This window comes from Elephas maximus, chromosome 19 (assembly GCF_024166365.1).
Source record: "Elephas maximus indicus isolate mEleMax1 chromosome 19, mEleMax1 primary haplotype, whole genome shotgun sequence".
Lineage (NCBI taxonomy): Eukaryota > Metazoa > Chordata > Mammalia > Proboscidea > Elephantidae > Elephas > Elephas maximus.
The window spans coordinates 12751814-12771140 of record NC_064837.1 but is presented as its reverse complement, the minus strand read 5'-3'; the positions used below and the strand labels follow the sequence as shown (position 1 = coordinate 12771140).

The window sequence follows — 19327 nt, the reverse complement described above, 5'->3', positions numbered from 1 at the left end:
TAATCACCTCCATTTATCAAACAGCTCGTTCTTTTCCCACTGATAAGAAATGCCTATTTTTTCGTGCACCAGATTTCCATTTTTGCTGGGTTTCGTTCAGTGTTCTCTACTCTGTCCCCTTGGTCTATTCATTTATCCCTGTGCCAATACCACAGTACCTCCATTTCTAGAGCTTTGTAATAGATGTTTATGTCTGGTAGGGCAAGTCTGCTACCTTATTCTTCTTTAAAATTGTCTTAGCCATTCTTGCCATAAGGGAATTACATTCATTGTCACAGGCAATTTTCACAACAACCCTCAGAGAGATTAAGCAACTTTCTCAAGGTGGTAAAGCCAGTAAGGAGGAATTTGAACCCAGGTCTGCCAGAAGCCAAGCGCTATCTTCACAAGGCCAGCTAGTAAACCTGTTGCTGTTGAGTCAATTCAGACTCATAGCGACCCTACAGGACAGAGTAGAACTGCCCCATAAGGTTTCCAAGGAGTACCTGGCTGATTCCAACTGCTGACATTTTGGTTAGCAGCCATAGCTCTTAACCACCATGCCACCAGGGTTTCCTCACAAGGCCAGAGGGATGGCTTTCTAGGCATGAAGAGCTGGAGGTAGAGGGAATCAAGTATGGGCAGGTGAGAGAAGGAGGCAGGTATCGGTAGAATGGTTTGGGTTTGGTCTCTGGGGAATAGACTTGTCATCCAGGGGATGGGGCTTGGATGGCAGAACTGGGAACAGTGGTGGGGGGAGTGGGACAGAAAGATGCCCCACCCCAGGACTGATCACCTATAGGCCTCCATGGGCACAACTTGTCGTTTTCCAGGCAGAGAAGGGCAGTGTGCAGCAGCCTATAAGGGGGACCTGAGGCCACTTTTGTGCTGGGGGTTGGGGGGATGGTTGGGAGTCACGGAGGAGAAAGGGGCTGCCTGGCACCGGGATTCCGGAGGCGCAGTCCAGGCTCCCTTCCTCCGCCAACCCCTCCCTGCCCGATTAGAGGCCCTAATCAGCTTGGGGAGATTAAGGGCTCTGGCCGGCTGTTCCCACACCCTGGCCCTGTGCCCCTGTGTCGGGCTGGCAGAGGAGACCTGGGCAGGCTTCAGAAGGGGGCTCAGCCTGTGAGCCCTCACCCCAGCCCTGGGCCCCAGTCCCGGACTTGCCGGTGAGTGGCAAAGGCCCTTCCCTACGGACCCGGGTCCCACCTGCCAGGATGGACCTGAGGAGGGCATGGATGTGTCCCCACCGACCCCGGATGGGTCTGACCAGGGGGAAGGAGAAGTCATGGGGAAGAGGGAGCAGGAAGCCTGCGAAGCAGGAGGGGGCTTCTAGGCCGTGCCTTTGACACTCATCTAGTGGTCTTAGCCTGTGGAGGGGGCTGCGGAAGCAGAGAAGACCCCCAGGGTAATCGGGAAAAGGCCTGTGCGGGGAGAGCCCTAGGGGAGTTCTGGGGGTCTCGGCGGCTCCTTCTGCTCCGTCTGTGTTCACAGATGCCGGCAATAATCGCCCGCACCCTCCTGGCGGGTGGGCTTCGGGACCCGCAGCTCTGCGCAGGCAAGCTGGGGGCTCGGTTCACCCCCGCGGCGCCCAGGCCCGGGGCTCGGCTCCCGCCGCTGCTGCTGCTGCTGCTGCTGCTGCTGCCGCCCCCCGCCCGCTCCGCCGTGTTCACCGTCGGGGTGCTGGGCCCCTGGGCCTGCGACCCCATCTTCGCCCGTGCCCGCCCGGACCTGGCCGCGCGCCTGGCCGCCGCCCGCCTGAACCGCGACCCGGCCCTGGAGGGCGGCCCCCGCGTCGAGGTCGAGCTGCTGGCCGAGCCGTGCCGGACGCCGGGCGCCCTGGGGGCTGTGGCCTCGGCGCTGGCCCGCGTCTCGGGCCTCGTGGGCCCGGTGAACCCTGCCGCCTGCAGGCCGGCCGAGCTGCTGGCCCAGGAGGCCGGGGTCGCGCTGGTGCCCTGGGGTTGCCCCGGGACGCGGGCGGCGGGCACCACGGCCCCCGCCGGGACGCCGGCCGCCGACGCCCTCTACGCCCTCTTGCGGGCCTTCCGCTGGGCGCGCGTGGCCCTGGTCACCGCCCCGCAGGACCTGTGGGTGGAGGCTGGCCGCGCGCTGGCCGCGGCGCTCCGGGCCCGGGGTCTGCCCGTCGCCCTGGTGACCTCCATGGAGCCCTCGGACCTCGCTGGCGCCCGGGAGGCCCTGAGGAGGGTCCGCGACGGGCCCAGGGTCAGAGGTAGGCTCCCCTGGAGGGTGCGGGTGGCCGCGGGGCCCGCGGGTGGCAGCGCCGAGCGGCGAGCTGAGCCTGTGTCCGCAGCAGTGATCATGGTGATGCACTCGGTGCTGCTGGGCGGCGAGGAGCAGCGCCGCCTGCTGGAGGCCGCCGAGGAGCTGGGCCTGGCCGACGGCTCCCTGGTCTTCCTGCCCTTCGATACGCTCCACTACGCCTTGTCCCCAGGCCCTGAGGCCTTGGCTGCACTCGCCAACAGCTCCCAGCTTCGTAGGGCCCACGATGCTGTGCTCACCCTCACGCGCCACTGTCCCCCGGAAAGCAGCGTGCTGGACAGCTTGCGCAGGGCCCAAGAGATCAAGGAGCTGCCACCTGACCTCAATCCACAGCAGGTAGAGGGACCAGGGAGGAGGGAAGAGGAGAGGAGAACCAGGGAAGAGAGAACCCAAAACAAAACCAAACCCATCGCTATAGAGGTGATTCTGACTCATAACGATCCTGTAGTACAGGGTAAAACTGCGCTGGAGGGTTTCGAAGAAGTGCCTGGTAGATTCGAACTGCCAGCCTTTTGCTTAGCAGCCCTAGCTCTTAACCACTAGGCCACCAGGGTTTCCAGGAAGAAAGAAGAGGATAGCTAAAGCTGAGAGAGGAGACTGGGGTCTATTGGGAAAGAGGAGGATGGAGCCTATAGGAGAGACGAGGATAGAGTCAACGGCAAGAGAAGGATAGAGGCAATGAGAAGTGGATAGAGCCAATGGAATAAGGGAAGATGGAGTCAGTGGGAAGGAGGAAGATGGAGTCAGTGGGAAGGAGGAGGATGGAGTCAATGGGGAGAGAATTACTAGCAGCTCTAGCTGTTCTGGAGTTTTCTGGATAATGTAGAGACTCTGGTCTGTCTTGGGGCATCTTTGTGTATTGGGAGTGCCTCGGGAGAGTAGGCAATGCCACCTCTCAAACTCAGCTCTAAGGAGCAAACACCGATGAGCTCTAAGTTGCAATGTCTTTTGCAATCTGCTTCAAAGCAAACCCATTCTCATCACCACAGCAACATACAGCCTGTAATAAACATCTAGTGTTCTCAAAAGGAAGTTTCTGGGAGGTACAAATGGTTAACAAGCTAGGCTGCTAACTGAAAGGCAGGACGTGGAGGTTCAAGTTCACCCAGAAGCACCTTGGATGAAAGGCCTGGCAATCAGCCATTGAAAACACTATGGAGCCTAGTTCTACTCTGACACACAAGGGGTTGCTATGTGTTGGAGTCCAGTCAATGGCAGTTGGTCTGGTTTTGAGTTTTTTTGGTTCCCAGGAGAGCAGGGAGGAGGGAAGATGCAGACCCAACCTTCCTGCCTAGAGCAGAGGTATTTATCCTCTCGGGCCTCATCGGGTAGTCTTAACTTGTTGAGGGCCTTGACATCTTGTGAGAAACAAAAAGGTCTCTAGCTAGAGCTAGGGACTCCTACAATCACTTAGACCCATAGCTTGTTCCCAGCATCCAGCTAACACCAGGAATCTCTGTGTCCCAGAATCCCGGTTTAGACCATCTAGCTCCATCTCAGTGACAGTATGAGGGCTTGAAACCACTAAGATACAGGGGACTCTGAATGTTATTGGGCAGCAAATTAACCACCATAAAGGCCCTACCCAAAGGGTACATGCGATAGGGCTATGAGTCAGTGGGGTTTGAAATATAATTCCCAAACAGCCTCCTGCCCAAGAAGAGCCCACCAATTCCCCTGTGCCTCCTCCAGGAGGGTTTGGAGTAGCCAGTGTGGAGAAAGGATGGGAACAGTCAAGAAAACAAGAGTTAGAAACAGTGGTGACATGGGAAAAAGAATCAAGAAAGAGGGGATGGAGGGTGGGTCAGTCAGTGGAGAAAGAGGGGGCAGAAAATTGAAATTCTCAAGTAAGTAGCACAGCCTTCTACCCAGCTGCCTAAGCTAGACCCCTGAGAATCACCCCTGATTCCCCTATTCGTCTTCCCCCACATCCAGACATCAAGTCTGTCACTTTTACTTCCTCGAGATCATTTGAACCTATCCACTTTTTCTGTCTGCACTGCCACCGCCCTGTATCAGGCCACAACACCTCGGCCTGAATCCAGCAACAGATAGTCACTCAGGTGGTCTCTGCTTCCAATCTCACCTACTCAGCAACCAGAGCGAACTTCTAAATGCAAACGTGGCTATGTCATGCCCCCAGTGGCTTCTCTCACCCTGGATAGATGCAGTCTCTTCACATAAGCCTCATGTCCTCCTCTCTTGTGCTTTGGCCAGAAGGAGTGAATACTGGTTCTCTAAATGTGTCCTTTTCTTTTGCCTCTGAGTTGCTGGGTGTGCTGTTTCCTCTCTCCTGTCCTGGCCCTCCCTTGACCACCTGGCTATTCTGACTTGTCCCTCGGGTCTCTGCTTGGTGGTCACTTCCTTTAGAAGCCTTCTTCCCTCTTCCTCCTCCTCCAGCCTGAGTTAGGACCCCTCTTTTTCATCTTGCAGCTCACTCAGTTTCCCCTACCATGTCACTCATTGCACTAGCTCAACATTTCTGCCTGTCTCCCCACAAACTGAAGGCTTCTTGAAGGCAGGCACTCAGTCTTGCCCACCCATATATCCCTAGTGCTTCGCATGGTGTCTGGTACATAGCCAGTTAATATCTGTTAGCCTTTGAGAGATGGGAACTGGGAATAATAGAGAGATGTGATGAGATCAGGTGGTAGCCTTGGGGGAAGAAAAGAAAAAAAAATAAGAAGTAGTCAATCAAAGTGTGGGAAGAAAGGCTTTTGGGTGAAAGGTAGGCCCATTGCCAGTTGCTGTTGACTCAGAGGCCTTGTGACCCCGTGTGTCAGAGCAGGACTGTGCTCCAAAGGGTTCTCAATGACTAATTTTTCAGAAATAGATCGCCAGGCCTTTCTTTTGAGGCACCTCTGGGCAAATTCAAACTGCCCACCTTTTGTTAAGCAGCCAATCATGTTAACCATTTGGACCACCCAGGGAGTCCTGAGTAGTAGATAACCCAATGCCATTGAGTTCACTCATAGTGGCCCTATAGGCCTATAGGACAGAGCAAAGAACTGCCCCCTGGGGTTTCCCAGGCTCTAATCTTAACGGAAGCAGACTGCCACATCTTTCTCCTGCAGAGCAGCTCAGGGGTTTGAGCTGCCCACCTTTAGGTTAGCAGCCTAGCTCTTAACCACTGCGCCACCAGGGCTCCTTTGTAGGTAAGGAGATTAAACATATATGCAGGGTAACCAAAAAGAAGAAGAAGAAGGGCTGTGGGTGATGGAAAGTAAGTCAACCCGTGGTGAGAAAAGCCTGAGAGTCCTGAAAAGAGGGATAGTCGGTGCGGAGAAAGGGTGAGATAGGGAATGGGGAGAGAGGAAGAGGTAGTCAATGCGGAGGAATATCGCGAGCCACTAACTAGGAAAGATGGGAACAGTCAATACACGGAGGACTTGGCCCGTGAGCAGATAGGCGTGACGAGCGAGTTCACATCTGTCCGTGGGCCATGGCCCGGACCCTGAGCCCCATACTCTCCTTCCCCAGGTGTCCCCGCTGTTCGGCACCATCTACGACTCGGTCTCCTTGTTGGCGCGAGGCGTGGCGGGAGCGCGGGCAGCGGGAGGTGGCGGCTGGGTGTCTGGAGCAGCTGTGGCCCGTTACGCCCGGGACGCCCAGGTCCCTGGCTTCTGCGGGACCCTGGGAGGAGTCGAGGAATCCCGGTTTGTACTGCTGGACACGGACGCGGCGGGGGACCAGCTGTTCGCCACGCACACGCTAGACCCCGCCCAGGGCTCCCTCCGCTCGGCTGGGAACCCGGTGCACTTCCCTCGCGGGGGACGGGGGCCTGGGCCCGACCCCTGGTGCTGGTTCGACCCGGAGGACATCTGCAACGGAGGTGAGGCCGTGCCCCTGAACTCCCGTCCTGTAACTTCTCTTCCAGACCGTTCCAGGTCCTCCTCTGAACCTGGCCTGTGCAGGACCTCTCTCTTGCTGAGCTCCCAAAGCTCTCATTGGAACCTCTGCGGAATTTTCAGACCCTCCCCTTTTAGGAATCCATGACCTTCGCCTGGACCCGGTCCTGATTCCCCCCTCCTTTCCTGGAGCCCCCAGGGCTGGACAGGATTCTGTACCTCCCTAGAGAGGGTGCATCCCCTTTGCCAGGGTCCTGAGCATCTCTCCCCCACTGCCCCTCCAGGAGTGGAGCCCGGCCTCGTCTTTCTTGGCTTCCTCCTGGTCGTTGGGATGGGGCTGACCGGGGCCTTCCTGGCCCATTACCTGAGGTGAGTAGCGGTGAGGTGAGTGGGAGGGGAGCTTGGCTGTCCACCTGCCAGAAAAGCTCCTGTGCAGCGAAGACAGTAGGGCCCTCAAGAGTGAAGAGGGAGGATGGGAGCCCTGGAGGGGTGGCAGTGCCAAGGGATATCTGCCCTCCAGTGCCCCTCCCCCGAGCCAACATTACCCACGGGCATCTCCCTACTGGCTTCTTCTCATGGCCCCTGGTCCCCTTTTCTGAGATGACCTCCTTCCCTCACCAGACACCGGCTACTTCACAGCCAAATGGCCTCTGGCCCCAATAAGATCATCTTGACTCTGGATGACATCTCCTTCCTCCACCCGCAGAGAAGCAGCTCCAGAAAGGTGGGGGAGGCAGGGAGCTGGGATCCAGCTGTCCTTTCCCTGTATACCTGGTCCCCTCCCTGGGACAGTCCTCATCCCAACCCTCACCTGGTGAGGCCTGGGTTCTGCCCCAGCCCTGCCCCAAGTCTGAGCTCTGGGCATCAGTAACCTCATCTGCACAACAGTAGTAACAGCCCCTGCTTTCCTGGGGGGTTGTGAAGTTCCAGCAAGAAAATCGACATGTTTGTTTTATAAACTGTAAAGTGCCATACACTTGGGAACCAATGTCATTATCACCTTCCCTAACTGATATTCCTTCCCTCTTTAATCTCTAGAATTCACCCTAACCTCTGGACTCTGATCCCAGACCGTATTTTGAACGTTTGCACTCATCTCTGCCCCCCAGGTAGTCCGGGGGAGTCGTTCAAGTCTGGCTGCCCACAGCGTGGCAGACATTCGCAGCCAGCCCCCTGACAGCTCCAACATTGGCCTCTATGAGGTGAGCCTGACCCCCTGCCAGGCCAGGCTCTACAGGACCTGGGCACACTCTCTGGGGAGACATGGAGATGTGTCAAATCCTGGAGGCTCCAGGAAGGAGGGACGGGGGTCTGGATGAGATCTGGGGGAGGGTCATGGATTCCTCAACAGGTACGTCTGGGGATTTTCCCATAGTCACTGTCCAAGTGAGTACTTCTCGGCAGCCAGTCACAGTGGTCCAGATTCTTGAGGTCTGAGCTGGGGGGTGTGGGGAGAAGAGAAGAGAAGGGAGCCTATCCTGCAATAGGTGTGGCCACTAAGGCCATCCCCTACCTTGTTGGAAACCTCTGGGCCCTGCCCCCCCAATGATCCAAGCCTTCAGATTACTGAAGGGGGCGGCCTTTCTGGAAAGACGGGCAGAGAGAGGTCTGAGATATGGTCTTCTGCTGACGTAGAAGACACGTCCTAAATGGGGATTGTGCTGGATGGGGAGCTTCCCAATGGGGCATCCCTGACTCAGGCCAGACCCACGTCTTAGCCCATCCAGCCTTTCTACCCAGTTCAGATCAGACTCAGGAACAGCAAGCCTTGGAGGGGGAGAAAAGTCTTGAAGGGCATTAGGACATTAGCTGTGGGGTCAACAAATCTGAATGTGGTGGGACGGGTGGAAGATAATGAGCGCAGTTTTCAGACAGAGCTCAGCTAGTCAAGGGGAGAATCAGAGCGGGGAAGCTCAGGTCATGCTGGGAATGCTGAGGGCCCTGGTGTGTCCCTTAGAGATGATCACAGCTGTTCTTCAGTTGGGACACTACCGCCATTTTGGGCAGGATGTTCTTGGTTGAGGTGTGAGACTACCCTGTGCATTGCAGAAAGTTTAGCATCTCTGGCCCTGTCCGCTAAATACAGCCTCCAGTTTTTATGACAGCTAAAAAATTCCCACTTTATTTCAAAATGCCTCTTCGGGGTCAGTACTGAATCTCCAGAATTCCCTTCTAGTCCAAATCCGTCACTAACAGACAGGACCAGCTACATAACAGTTTGCGGGGCCGGATGAAAAATGAAATGAGGAGCCCCTTGTTCATTCAACACAATGACACAGCTCATTTAACCAAGATTGGGGCCCTTCTGAGTGTGGGGCCTTGTGCAACTGCACAGGTCCTATACCCATGAAGCCAGCCCTGCCAACAGCTGAGGAAAATGAGGCTCAGAGCCCAGAGGGGAGCTGCCTATGCTTCACAGTCAGTTTACAACATAGCCTGATCTACCTGGAGTCTTGACTTCCAGCACAGCGCTCTCTCCTGGCAGTAGATGGTGACAGTTGTGATAACAGCTCAGCTGGCTGTAATAGGGCTGTCGGTGAGCCCATCTGGGGTGGTGACAGCCATACGGGCCTTCTGCACATCTCTCACCAGCTGGCTGTGAAGTGGACTGGCATTAGACTCCTTGCTTCTGAGTCTTTTTCACGTGGGAGATGTGTTCTGAGGCAATGGGCCAATGGAAATGTGGGGCTCTAGAGTTCCTCACATCATGGGGCTTCTAAGAGACTGAGTTTCCACCCTCATCCTCTCTGCTCCAGGGAGACTGGGTGTGGCTGAAGAAATTTCCAGGGGATCAGCACATAGCTATTCGGCCAGCAACCAAGACAGCCTTCTCCAAGGTGAGGGTTGGGCCCGTGATGGGTACCGAGTGGCCATCAGTTCATCCCCTCCATGCCTTCTCTTTGCAGCTGGGTACGGAGCTAGACCCTAATGTAGGAGAGACAGAGAGGTCTTGGTTCAGTGTTACCTCCTCTCTGGAGCAGGTTTGCCATCATTCTCTGTCTTTACTTTGGTGTTCTTATCGCAGTTTGTAGTTGGGTGTGCATCTGTGTGCTTGCTTATTTGTTATCTGCCTCCTTCGCTGAGCTGTAAGCTCATACACTGTATCGCTAGCGTCCCGCAGTATATGCAACACTATACAGATCAGTGAATGCTGCGTGAATGAGGTTAGTTGCAGTTAAGTTAGCTCCAACTCACATCGACATTATGTATAACAAATGAAATGTCACCTGCTCCTGTACTACCTTCATGATCACTGGGATGTTTGAGTTCACGATGAGTGAATGAGAGAAAATTAAAAAACGTGTTACCAGTTTTATCAGACCACTTGTGCAGAATGGCCCTCCCTGGATTGATGCATACTGGAGGGTCGCTATGAGTCAGAATCGACTGGACGCCACTGGGTTTTTGGTTTGGAGTGGAAGGTTGGGAAAAAGACTATTAACTGGCCCTTCCAACCTGATTGCCCGCTCCCCATGGTACCATGCACTGTGGCCTAGCCTCCTTCCTGACCCCTTTGCAGGAGCTCTTGGACACAGATGCAGAATTACTTAGTTGGTCTACCTGTATGGCTTAACAGACTAACCACTACCGTTGTTGCCGGTGAGTCGAGTCGATTCCGGCTCATATAATAAAAACCCACTGCCGTCGAGTCGATTCCAACTCATAGCGACCCTATAGGACAGGGTAGAACTTCCTCATGGAGTTTCCAGGGAGCACCTGGTGGATTTGAACTGCCGACCTCTTGGTTAGCAGCCGTAGCATTAACCACTACACCACCAGGGTTTCCGGCTCATATAATACTGGGCGTTTCAAGTTAAAAGAAGCCTCTTTACTGACGATCTGTGTGAAAGAAAAGCTAGAAAGGGCACCAGTCACCAATCTAGCCCCCATTTTCCCAGCATGCCTAGATTGGGAGAGCGGAGTGGGTGTGGCCTTGTCTATGGCTCTTCTGGGTTCTTGGCTGCACTGCTCAGTGTGGGGTGGGGGTGGGGGTGGGGGTGGGGGATAAGGGGGATGGGGGGGTTGAACTCAGACGCACTTGACCCAGTGGATGCAACACCAAGCAGAGCAGCCCCTGGCTGGATTGAGAGGACAAGCCTCCGTTTCTGGAGTTCCCCGACAGCAGCGCCAACTTCTCCCTGGTTCTTCCCCAAAAGGCCGTTACACCTGAAGGGGAGGCTTCTCCATCATGAGGTGTTTTTCCTTAACACCTGGCAGTGCAAAATTTCACGGTCAACACGTCAGAACCCGCCTGGGTTCTGATTACCGGTACAAGATTGTCTTTTGGTTCATAAATTTAAGCGAAGCCATACCCAATATCTGAACAGGGCCTTTGACGATACTGCCTTTTCCAAAGAGAGAAATATCACCTGCAGAAAAAAGCCCCCTTTATGCCCTACAATTTCGTTCACCTTTTTTTTTAATCACGTTTTCCGAGTTGGAGACTTAGCAAGGGACCCCTGAATACGGCCGCCTCCCCACCGTGCCCCCAGAGTAGGAAAAGAGTAGGAAGTACCCAGTAACTTCCCTCCTCTCTCAGCTCAGGGAGCTGCGGCACGAGAACGTGGCCCTCTACCTGGGGCTCTTCCTGGCGCGGGGCGCGGATGGAGCCGTGGCGCGGGGGGAGGGCATCCTGGCTGTGGTCTCGGAGCACTGTACCCGGGGCTCCCTCCACGACCTCCTTGCCCAGAGAGACATAAAGCTGGACTGGATGTTCAAGTCCTCCCTCCTACTGGATCTCATCAAGGTGTGTGTTGGGGGAGGCGGGCATGGAGGGCTCCTGGAGGCAGGGAGCCGCGCAGGCTGAGGCTGCCCGTACCCGCCCCTTCCAGGGAGTGAGATACCTGCACCATCGAGGCGTCGCTCACGGGCGGCTTAAATCCCGGAACTGCGTGGTGGACGGGAGGTTCGTGCTCAAGGTCACCGACCACGGCCACGGGCGACTGCTGGAAGCGCAGAGGGTGTTACCGGAGCCACCGAGCGCGGAAGGTAGGAGCTCCGGGCAGCCTCCCACGGGGACAAGCATCCCCCGGGGTCCCTAGCATTTTAAGGGCTCCTCGCTCCTTCCCTGAGGGCGTAGTGGTGAAGAGCCACAGCTGCTAACCAAAGGGTCTACAGTTCGAATCCACCAGGCGCTCCTTGGAAGCTCTATGGGGGAGTTCTACTCTGTCCTATAGGGTCGCTATGAGTTGGAATCGACTGGGCAGCAACGGGTTTGTTGGTTGGTTTGGTTTTCCCTTCTTTCCTCTGTCCTCCCTCGCGCTCTCATATCCCACATCCACTGGACACGACTCCTGCTCCCAAAAAGGAGCTTTGACCTCAGAAGAGATGCGGGGGGTGGGGTCTGCTCGGGGAAAGCCGGGTGTGCCCCGGGGAAGGAGCCTGTCGGGGGGCGGAGCCTGGGCCCAAGGGGGAGGGTTCTCTGCGGGCATCGCCTTGTCTGCGGGGCAGTGAGAGCTGGGGTTCCTCTGAGATGGCGTTTCTCTGAGTTGCAGGGCTCCAGGGCCAGAGTCTGGGCCAGGCGTGGGGGAGGGATAGCGGGTCTCTGGGGGCAAGCCCAGGCTTTCTGAGAGGTGGGGTCTGTCCCCATCGCCCCCATGGTCCTCCGCGTGCCCATGCCCCCTTCCCCACCCACAGACCAGCTATGGACAGCCCCAGAGCTACTTCGAGACCCTGCCCTGGAGCGTCGGGGGACGCTGGCCGGCGATGTCTTCAGCCTGGGCATCATCATGCAAGAAGTCGTGTGTCGCAGCGTCCCCTACGCCATGCTGGAGCTGACTGCCAAGGGTACGGCCTCCCCTCAGCTCTCTGGAGTTCGCATCAGAGGGGCAGCCTGCGGTTAGGGCAGAGTCAGGCCAGACTCAGCCTCGTTCTTTTCCCAAAAGCCCAGGGATAAGACTTAACGATGCGGAGCTCCCCCAAAGCTGGGGTCTGAAGGGTCAGGGCAGTGGAGAGTGAAGCTTCAGGATCTGGTGAGGGGCCCTTCCCTGTCCTATTCCTGGATGCCCAACAGAGCAGGCTCCTCTCTGGTTCTCAGGGGCCCAGGGTGAAGGGGAGAAAGATAACGAAGACAACATAACACCTACTCATTTCTGAGGGTTATAACGAAGACAACATAACACCTACTCATTTCTGAGGGTTATAACGAAGACAACATAACACCTACTCATTTCTGAGGGTTAAGAAGAAAATATCTGTAAAGGCCTGGCACACAGTGGCTGTGCAATAAATACTAGTCTCTGCCTGTGTCACCTCTGGCTGAACCCTCCCACCCTCCAGGGCACCCCCCAGGGCTCAGGGTTCGCTTGTTACTCCCAGCACTCTCCCTCCCACTGAGTTCTAATTTAAGGGATACCCCTGCTATTCTCCCCATCTTGGGCTTCAACAATCAGGCCAAGGTCAGAAGTGGCTTCTGTTCTGGGGCGCCCACCCCTCATGGTCCCCTCATGCCCCCAGAGGTGGTGCAGAGGGTGCAGAGCCCCCCTCCGCTGTGTCGGCCTTTGGTGTCCATGGACCAGGCGCCCATGGAGTGCATCCAGCTGATGGAGCAGTGCTGGGCAGAGCAGCCAGACCTTCGGCCCTCCACGGACCGCACCTTCGACCTGGTCAGGGGCTGGGGCTGGCAAGGGCTGGGCTGGCTACTGGGACTGCAGACTCTTGTCGGCAGCCTGAGGAGGCTCCAGGCAGGCAGGCTGGCAGGACCTCTGACTTTCCAGATGACCTCTTAAGGAGTAGCCTGAGGTCTGGGGCTTTGGTGGGGGCTGTAGAGGCCTTCGGAGTGGGAGATAGACCTCCGGGTGGGAAAATTTTAATTCAATTGAGTTAACATTTATTGAAAACTAATATGTGCTTGGCAGAAAGACACTTGGCCTGGGAGTCCAAAGCCTGGGCTGGTTCCAGTGTCCTGACCTCTCTGAACCCTCATTTCCTACACACCTCCTAATAATATCTGGAAACACAGTGCCTGGCACCCTAAGTGCTTGATAAGTAGCAGATGAGTGGTGGGGGATGGGGGGAGGATCAGGCATCATCCAGCCTCGTGGGAGAGGCGCCGACAGCCCAGACCCTCAGGAGTCCCACCAGCTTCCCCCCACTGCTAGTTCAAGAGCATCAACAAGGGCCGAAAGATGAACATCATCGACTCCATGCTGCGGATGCTGGAGCAGTACTCAAGCAACCTGGAGGACCTGATCCGGGAGCGCACGGAGGAGCTGGAGCTGGAAAAGCAGAAGACAGACCGGCTGCTCACACAGATGCTGCCTCCGTGGGTGCCAATCGGGAGGGCAGCCCATGTCCAGCCAGACTAGGGTGGCCTCCAGGTGTTCTTACTGTGTGCCACCCCCAGGTCAGTGGCTGAGGCCTTGAAGATGGGGACACCTGTGGAACCTGAGTACTTTGAGGAGGTGACGCTGTATTTCAGTGACATCGTGGGCTTCACCACTATCTCAGCCATGAGTGAGCCCATTGAGGTGGTGGACCTGCTCAATGACCTCTACACTCTCTTCGATGCCATCATTGGAGCCCACGACGTCTACAAGGTAGAGTATGTAGGGGGCAAAGGTCCTGACTTCCAGTTTAGTTTCACCTGCCTCCAGCCCAGTGCTTACTGCTCAGCCCTCAGCCCACCTATACCATGCCACCAGTTCAACCCTCTTCCCCAGCCCTCCTGTCCCTTAGCTCCTCCTCCAGTCCCCAGCTCAGTTCCCCAACTCCCAGTCTGGCTGCCCAGGACCTCTGCACTGACCCTAATTTAGGCCTCCTGCAGCGCTGGTGATGCAGTGGTTAAGCATTTGGCTGCTAACCAAAAGGTCGGCAGTTTAAATCCACCAGACCTCCTTGAAAACCCTGTGGGGCAGTTCTAATAGTGTCGCTATGAGTCGGAATCGACTGGACCGCAACGGGTTTGGTTTTGGGTTTTGACAAGGGAGAATCACTATGTGCGGAGCGCGCGGAGGGTGGTGGTGGTGGGGTGCCCAGTACTGAATGTGCACAACCCCTCCCCCCCAGGTGGAGACAATTGGGGACGCCTATATGGTGGCCTCGGGGCTGCCTCAGCGGAATGGGCAGCGGCACGCAGCAGAGATTGCCAACATGGCGCTGGACATACTCAGTGCGGTGGGCTCCTTCCGCATGCGCCACATGCCCGAGGTGCCTGTGCGCATCCGCATCGGCCTGCACTCTGGTAACTCCCAGCCCTCCCGGGCTCCTGCCCACCTTTTTTAGGGCCCGCTCGCTGCAGATTCCCTGCATAGGAGGCTTGCCTTGAAGCTGCCCTTGCGTGCCAAGTACTTGGTTTTAATAGAGAGGTTATGCTTAGCAGTGTGTGTTTATTTGGGGAGCTGGTGGAGATTATAGGGTGCTTTGGTCCCCCCAAGGCCTGCCCAGCCGCCGGGCACAGACAGCTGTAGCCCAGGCCCGGCCAGCCAACCCTGCGCATCTCTGCAGGCCCGTGCGTGGCGGGCGTGGTGGGCCTCACCATGCCGCGGTACTGCCTGTTCGGGGACACAGTCAACACCGCCTCGCGCATGGAGTCCACCGGGCTGCGTGAGTGTGACACTGGGGCGAGAGGGGCTGCGAGAGGTGGGGAGAGGCCCCGGGCCAGAGGAGAGATGGCCTGGGAGGGGGAATGCACGAGGTTCACTGCAACCCCACCCCCACCCCCACCCCGTCGTTCCAGCTTACCGTATCCACGTGAACATGAGCACCGTGCGGATTCTCCGCGCCCTGGACGAGGGCTTCCAGGTGGAGGTGCGAGGTCGCACCGAGCTGAAGGTGAGGCCCGGCCCGGACCCGTCCTGCCGCCGAGCCCGCCCCACTCCGCCCGGCTCCGGGTTCCATTTAGACTTTGAGACCCCCCCTTCACCCAAATCTGCTCAAGTCCGCTCGCGTCCCCTGTGTCTCCCAGGGCAAGGGCGTCGAGGACACGTACTGGTTGGTGGGCAGACGCGGCTTCAGCAAGCCTATTCCTAAACCGCCGGATCTGCAGCCGGGGTGAGGGCCGGGCGTCTGCAGCGGGGCGAGGGACCAGCACCAGCCAGGTCGTCCCCTTACCTCCTTTTCACTGCCTCCTGCCGTCTATCCGACCCCAGCACAAAGCAGTGCTGACCTGGGCCCTGCCTCGCCGCATTCCCCTTCCCTGAGACTGCTGCCCCCTCCCTACAGGGCCAGTAACCACGGCATCAGCCTGCAGGAGATCCCCCCTGAGCGGCGCCAGAAGCTGGAGAAGGCGAGGCCGGGGCAGTTCCTGGGAAAGTGAGGCCACCGCGGGGCAGGTGGGCCAAGTCACATGCCCAGCTCTGTCTCCCCGCAGACTCCAGGGCCCTCATGCCTCTGGAGGATGCAGCCTGAGGGCCTAGTGTTGCCTGCTGAACTTTCGGCTCACTAAGTCAGATTTCCCCTGAGATGGGGGCGCTCATTAAAAATGCAGGTTTCCAGAGCACCAACTGCAGGATTCTGGTTCAGTAGATCTGGAGTGGGTCCAGGAGTCCAGGCTGGACTTGTGACCCTGCAATCATGACTTCCCTTGATCCCTCCAACCCACATCAACAGGCCTCATGAGCTGTGCATTGTAAGGGGCAACATCTACCAGACAAGCCTGACAGATGTCTCCTCTAGGGTAGAATCCTGCACACACCCTCCTAGAAACTCTGATCCATGACCCTCCTCTTCCTTGGTAAACCTCATCCATTACTTTTTTCCTCAGGGTTATTCTGGAAGGTCCTTTTCCTGAAAGTTGCTGCTGTGGGTGACCAAAAGTCTGGCTAATCCTGGTGGCTTCTGTCCAGCTCTGCCTCAAAGAATTCTGGGCCTTTACAAGAGTTGGTTGCAAACCAGCTGTGCTGTGTGACTTCGGGAACGTCTTATGCACTATCTGGGCTTGGGTTCCCCTCAATGGTCAAACGAGGGGTGGCCTAGGTGGTTTCCACAGCCCCTTCCAGTCTTAACAGCTGGGCTTCAGAATGGCTGGACTCAGGATATGGGGCACTGTGGTATCTGGCCACCAGCCCCTAAGGACCCTGAGCTCATCAAGGGTTGTTGGGGGGTGGGAAGTGTTTCTCCACTTTTCAGGGCCCTTCAAGGCCCCAGAAGGGAGATCTGGGATTGGGTGCTCCAACCCCAGAGGAAGTGGACACCTTGTGTTCCACCTAGTAGGGTTTGTCCAGTGGCCTGAGGAGGAAAGGGTTTCTGTGTAGCCTCAAGCCTCCTTCTCAATTCTATTTCTCACTAGCCGGAAACTGGCTCCTTGTCATGTAGGTGTAACCAGGTTACTTTCCCAAGTGCAGAGAAAAGCTTGTTTCAAGGCTTTGGGTAAAGAAGTTACACAAACCGCACCAACCTTTACTAACCAGAGCTCCCAAGGTATAGTAACAGGGCCCTGCTGAGCAGGTGGCTGGACAGAAAAGCCTCTCTGCCTAGACCTTTGTAACAAGTGTCAGCCCTCTGTCCTGGCAAGTCCCCAATTGAAGTTTCCTTTGTGGAACTCTGACGTTCCAGACACTGGGCCTTGAAACATTTTTGACTCTTGGTGCCCTTTGCCATCGCTGGGGTCCCTGGAAGAAGTTAGCAGCAGCTGTGGCCACCTAGGCTGCCACCACGTGTGGTGAGCGTCGAGCACCTGGAGGTGTACAAGCAAGGGGACATCATTGACCAGAGATATGACAGTCAGAGGGCAGTCCTAGGTGGAAGGATGAACTAAATTCTTAGACCAGCAACATTGGCCTCACCTGCAGGGTTGTCCAAAATGCTGAGTCTCACACCCTGTTCCCTGAGTCAGTATCTGCATTTTAACATATTCGCTCAAGGTATTCCTGTGCACGTTAAAGTTTTCAAAGCATGAAACTAAATGATCCTACGATCTCTAAAATCTTAGAATCTCTAAGATTTCATAAAAACCAAGCTGTAAACTAGCTATATCAGACTTGCTTTCTTTAACCTATGGAGTGGGGTTTTTGGTTTGTTTTTTGTTTTGAGCTAACATTTAAAAGTCAAGAGATACCACATTTTCAAAATCTGTACTAGATTTCCTTCTTGAAATCCAAAGAGCTCGCCACACAGGGCTTGCACAACCCCTCAACATTGCCCTGCTGGAGCTGAAGAGGGACAGTCCCCTTCATCCAGGACTTTTCGCCTCTCAGTTCTCAGTCCCCAGCCCTCCTTGTTGCTCTAAGACACTAAGATTTTTGGACCGCTTGTTATGAACCGATAAGGCAGCGGTAGGCATTTGAGCACAGGACTCCTGGATTAGGCTTTTAAGCGCCCCTGGAGGTTGCTTTGCCCTTTTTTTTTTTTTTTAAACTGGTAAAATCAGCAAGCTTAGTGACCTTCCCCTTCTTCCTAAAGGTAAAGAGTGTATAAGAAATCTAAAACTCAGCACTTGCAGGCTCTGGTTATTTAAGGTGGTGCAGCTATAGTGAGTAATTTAGTGCAATTTTAAAAAATATTTTTAATTGAGTTCAGAGATGATGAATTAAATAAAACTGACACTTTAAAAAATAATGAGAACATTATTTAAGCTCTTAAATTTAAGATTTTCTCTGTACTTCGGTCCCGGGAGTTGAAGGGCAGATTCTACATTTTTAGCATTAGGCCTAGCTGTGTGGAGAGGAGTGCCTCTCCCTGCCTGTCCCACCCAACCTTGTAATTCTCCCTCCCTGACTCCCTGCATGCCTGGGGGCAAGGGAAGGTCATGGTGTGTAATTCAGGAAGCCTCAAGGAAGTACAAGACCTGAGTTAGATGCAGGGAGATTAGCGTGACAGGGTCGGGCAGGGCACCCTCAAGAGGAAGAGGAGGACCAGCCAGGGCACTGGCACCAGATCTGCCTAGAGTAGGGATGGAACAAGCAGGACTGAGCCTGTCCCTTGAGTTTCTAGGCTGGGGCCCTTGAGTTTCTAGGCTGGGCTGCCTCAGTGTCAAGTCAGCAGATATGACTGAGGGAGGAGCCTGTGAAGGAGAGTCCCGTTCTCTTCCCCAGCTAGAACTCGGGGACATCACACCCCCAGAGCTCACAGAGATGTGCAGAGCTAAAGAAGAGAGAAGATTAAGCCTGTCTCCTCTTTGTCCCCCTGTCTCCCCCGCTCAACCTCAGTCTCCCCTTCTCTCTCTGTCTCCTTTCTGTTCCTCAGTCTCACTCTCTCTCTGCCTCAGTCTCCTCTTTCTCTGTCCCTCAGTCTCCCAGCTGTCTGTCCCTCAGCCTTCTTCTCTTTGCCCTGCAGTTTCTCCCTGCCTTCCTCTGAAGTTTCCCCCATTTCTGTGAAACCTTCTTCCTGAGCCCAGCCAACTATCCAGCCTTAGAGCCTGTTACTCCCCACCCACTGACCCCGTCATTCCTGGGACCCAGGTAACTCCTAGCCCATGCGAGCACCTGGCTTGGTCATTAGGCACCCCGTCCTCAGATGTGTTTACACTGCCTCTGCCAGCTGGCCTACCCTAGGAGCCCACGCTTGAAGCTGCCCTTGCCTTTGGGATGGCTCCTCGGCTGGGACTGGCGACAGCTGAAGAAGGAGCCTTCCACAACCACTGCAGCAGTCCCATAGCAGGGATCCACATCTGTCCTGGGGCTCAGCTGGCACCTTTCTCTGTTCTGCTCCTTGGGGCTGGGCCCTGCCCCCACCCCCATCTGCGGTGGGCCCAGGCACCTTCCTTCTGGGGAGGTGGGGTGAGCTGCTCCTTGGTGGGGATTTGTGACACTGCATTGCTAGGCTGTGTTTCCCAGACCCTCTGGACCATGCACTGTGGGCACCAGGCCGTAAAGTATGCTGAGGTGGCTGGGTCCTAGGAGGGTGGGGGCTGAAATAAAGCTGTGCTTTCCTCCATTTCATGGTGTGTGGTGCTTTTGGCCTAGAGAGGTGATCTGATCGTCCCCATTCCTGGAATGTTCAAACCTGGCATTGCCCAGGAGGGTTTCAGGTAGGATGACCCCTCGAGATGACCTGGGGGGTGGGGGGCAAGAGTGAGCTGGGGCCAGCAATCCACAGGATCTTCTCTGCTCAAGGGGCTCTGCTATAAGGGGGCCAGGCAGGGAAACCTTAGGCCTTCAAGCTTCTGGAAAAGACCAGAAGCTCTGGAAAAGTGTGGTGCGGCCTCATCCCTTGGTCATAGGCATGACAAAGAGGGGAAGATAAGGGCAGAGCTTGGTTGGGGCCATGGTCCGTGACCCATGGAAGCCAGTGTCCAAGAGACAGGGCCCTTAGATAGAGAAGTTGGGGTCCACAAAGAGGGG

At 55.9% G+C, this 19327-nt stretch overlaps 1 protein-coding gene across 1 annotated transcript; it reads left to right on the top strand.

Annotated features, from left to right (window-relative positions):
• The first annotated feature begins 1346 nt into the window (after positions 1–1346).
• Positions 1347–18889, top strand: GUCY2D (guanylate cyclase 2D, retinal). Its single transcript, XM_049860506.1, has 19 exons — positions 1347–2209; positions 2291–2595; positions 5740–6091; positions 6392–6476; positions 6729–6831; positions 7217–7309; positions 8864–8944; positions 10648–10854; positions 10940–11096; positions 11745–11894; positions 12564–12712; positions 13208–13371; positions 13453–13645; positions 14115–14289; positions 14553–14651; positions 14785–14879; positions 15013–15098; positions 15270–15379; positions 15811–18889. Exons 1-18 carry the CDS (start codon positions 1474–1476, stop codon positions 15361–15363), a joined length of 3324 nt encoding a protein of 1107 aa, XP_049716463.1. The 5' UTR covers positions 1347–1473; the 3' UTR covers positions 15364–15379; positions 15811–18889.
• Positions 18890–19327: the final 438 nt, after the last annotated feature.

Excerpts from the sequence above, each read along its gene's own strand:
- GUCY2D (XM_049860506.1), top strand. The coding sequence starts at position 1,474 with ATGCCGGCAATAATCGCCCGCACCCTCCTGGCGGGTGGGCTTCGGGAC. Across the intron at positions 2,210-2,290 it reads CGACGGGCCCAGGGTCAGAG|CAGTGATCATGGTGATGCAC; the intron begins GTAGGCTCCCCT and ends CTGTGTCCGCAG. Across the intron at positions 6,477-6,728 it reads TTCCTGGCCCATTACCTGAG|ACACCGGCTACTTCACAGCC; the intron begins GTGAGTAGCGGT and ends TTCCCTCACCAG.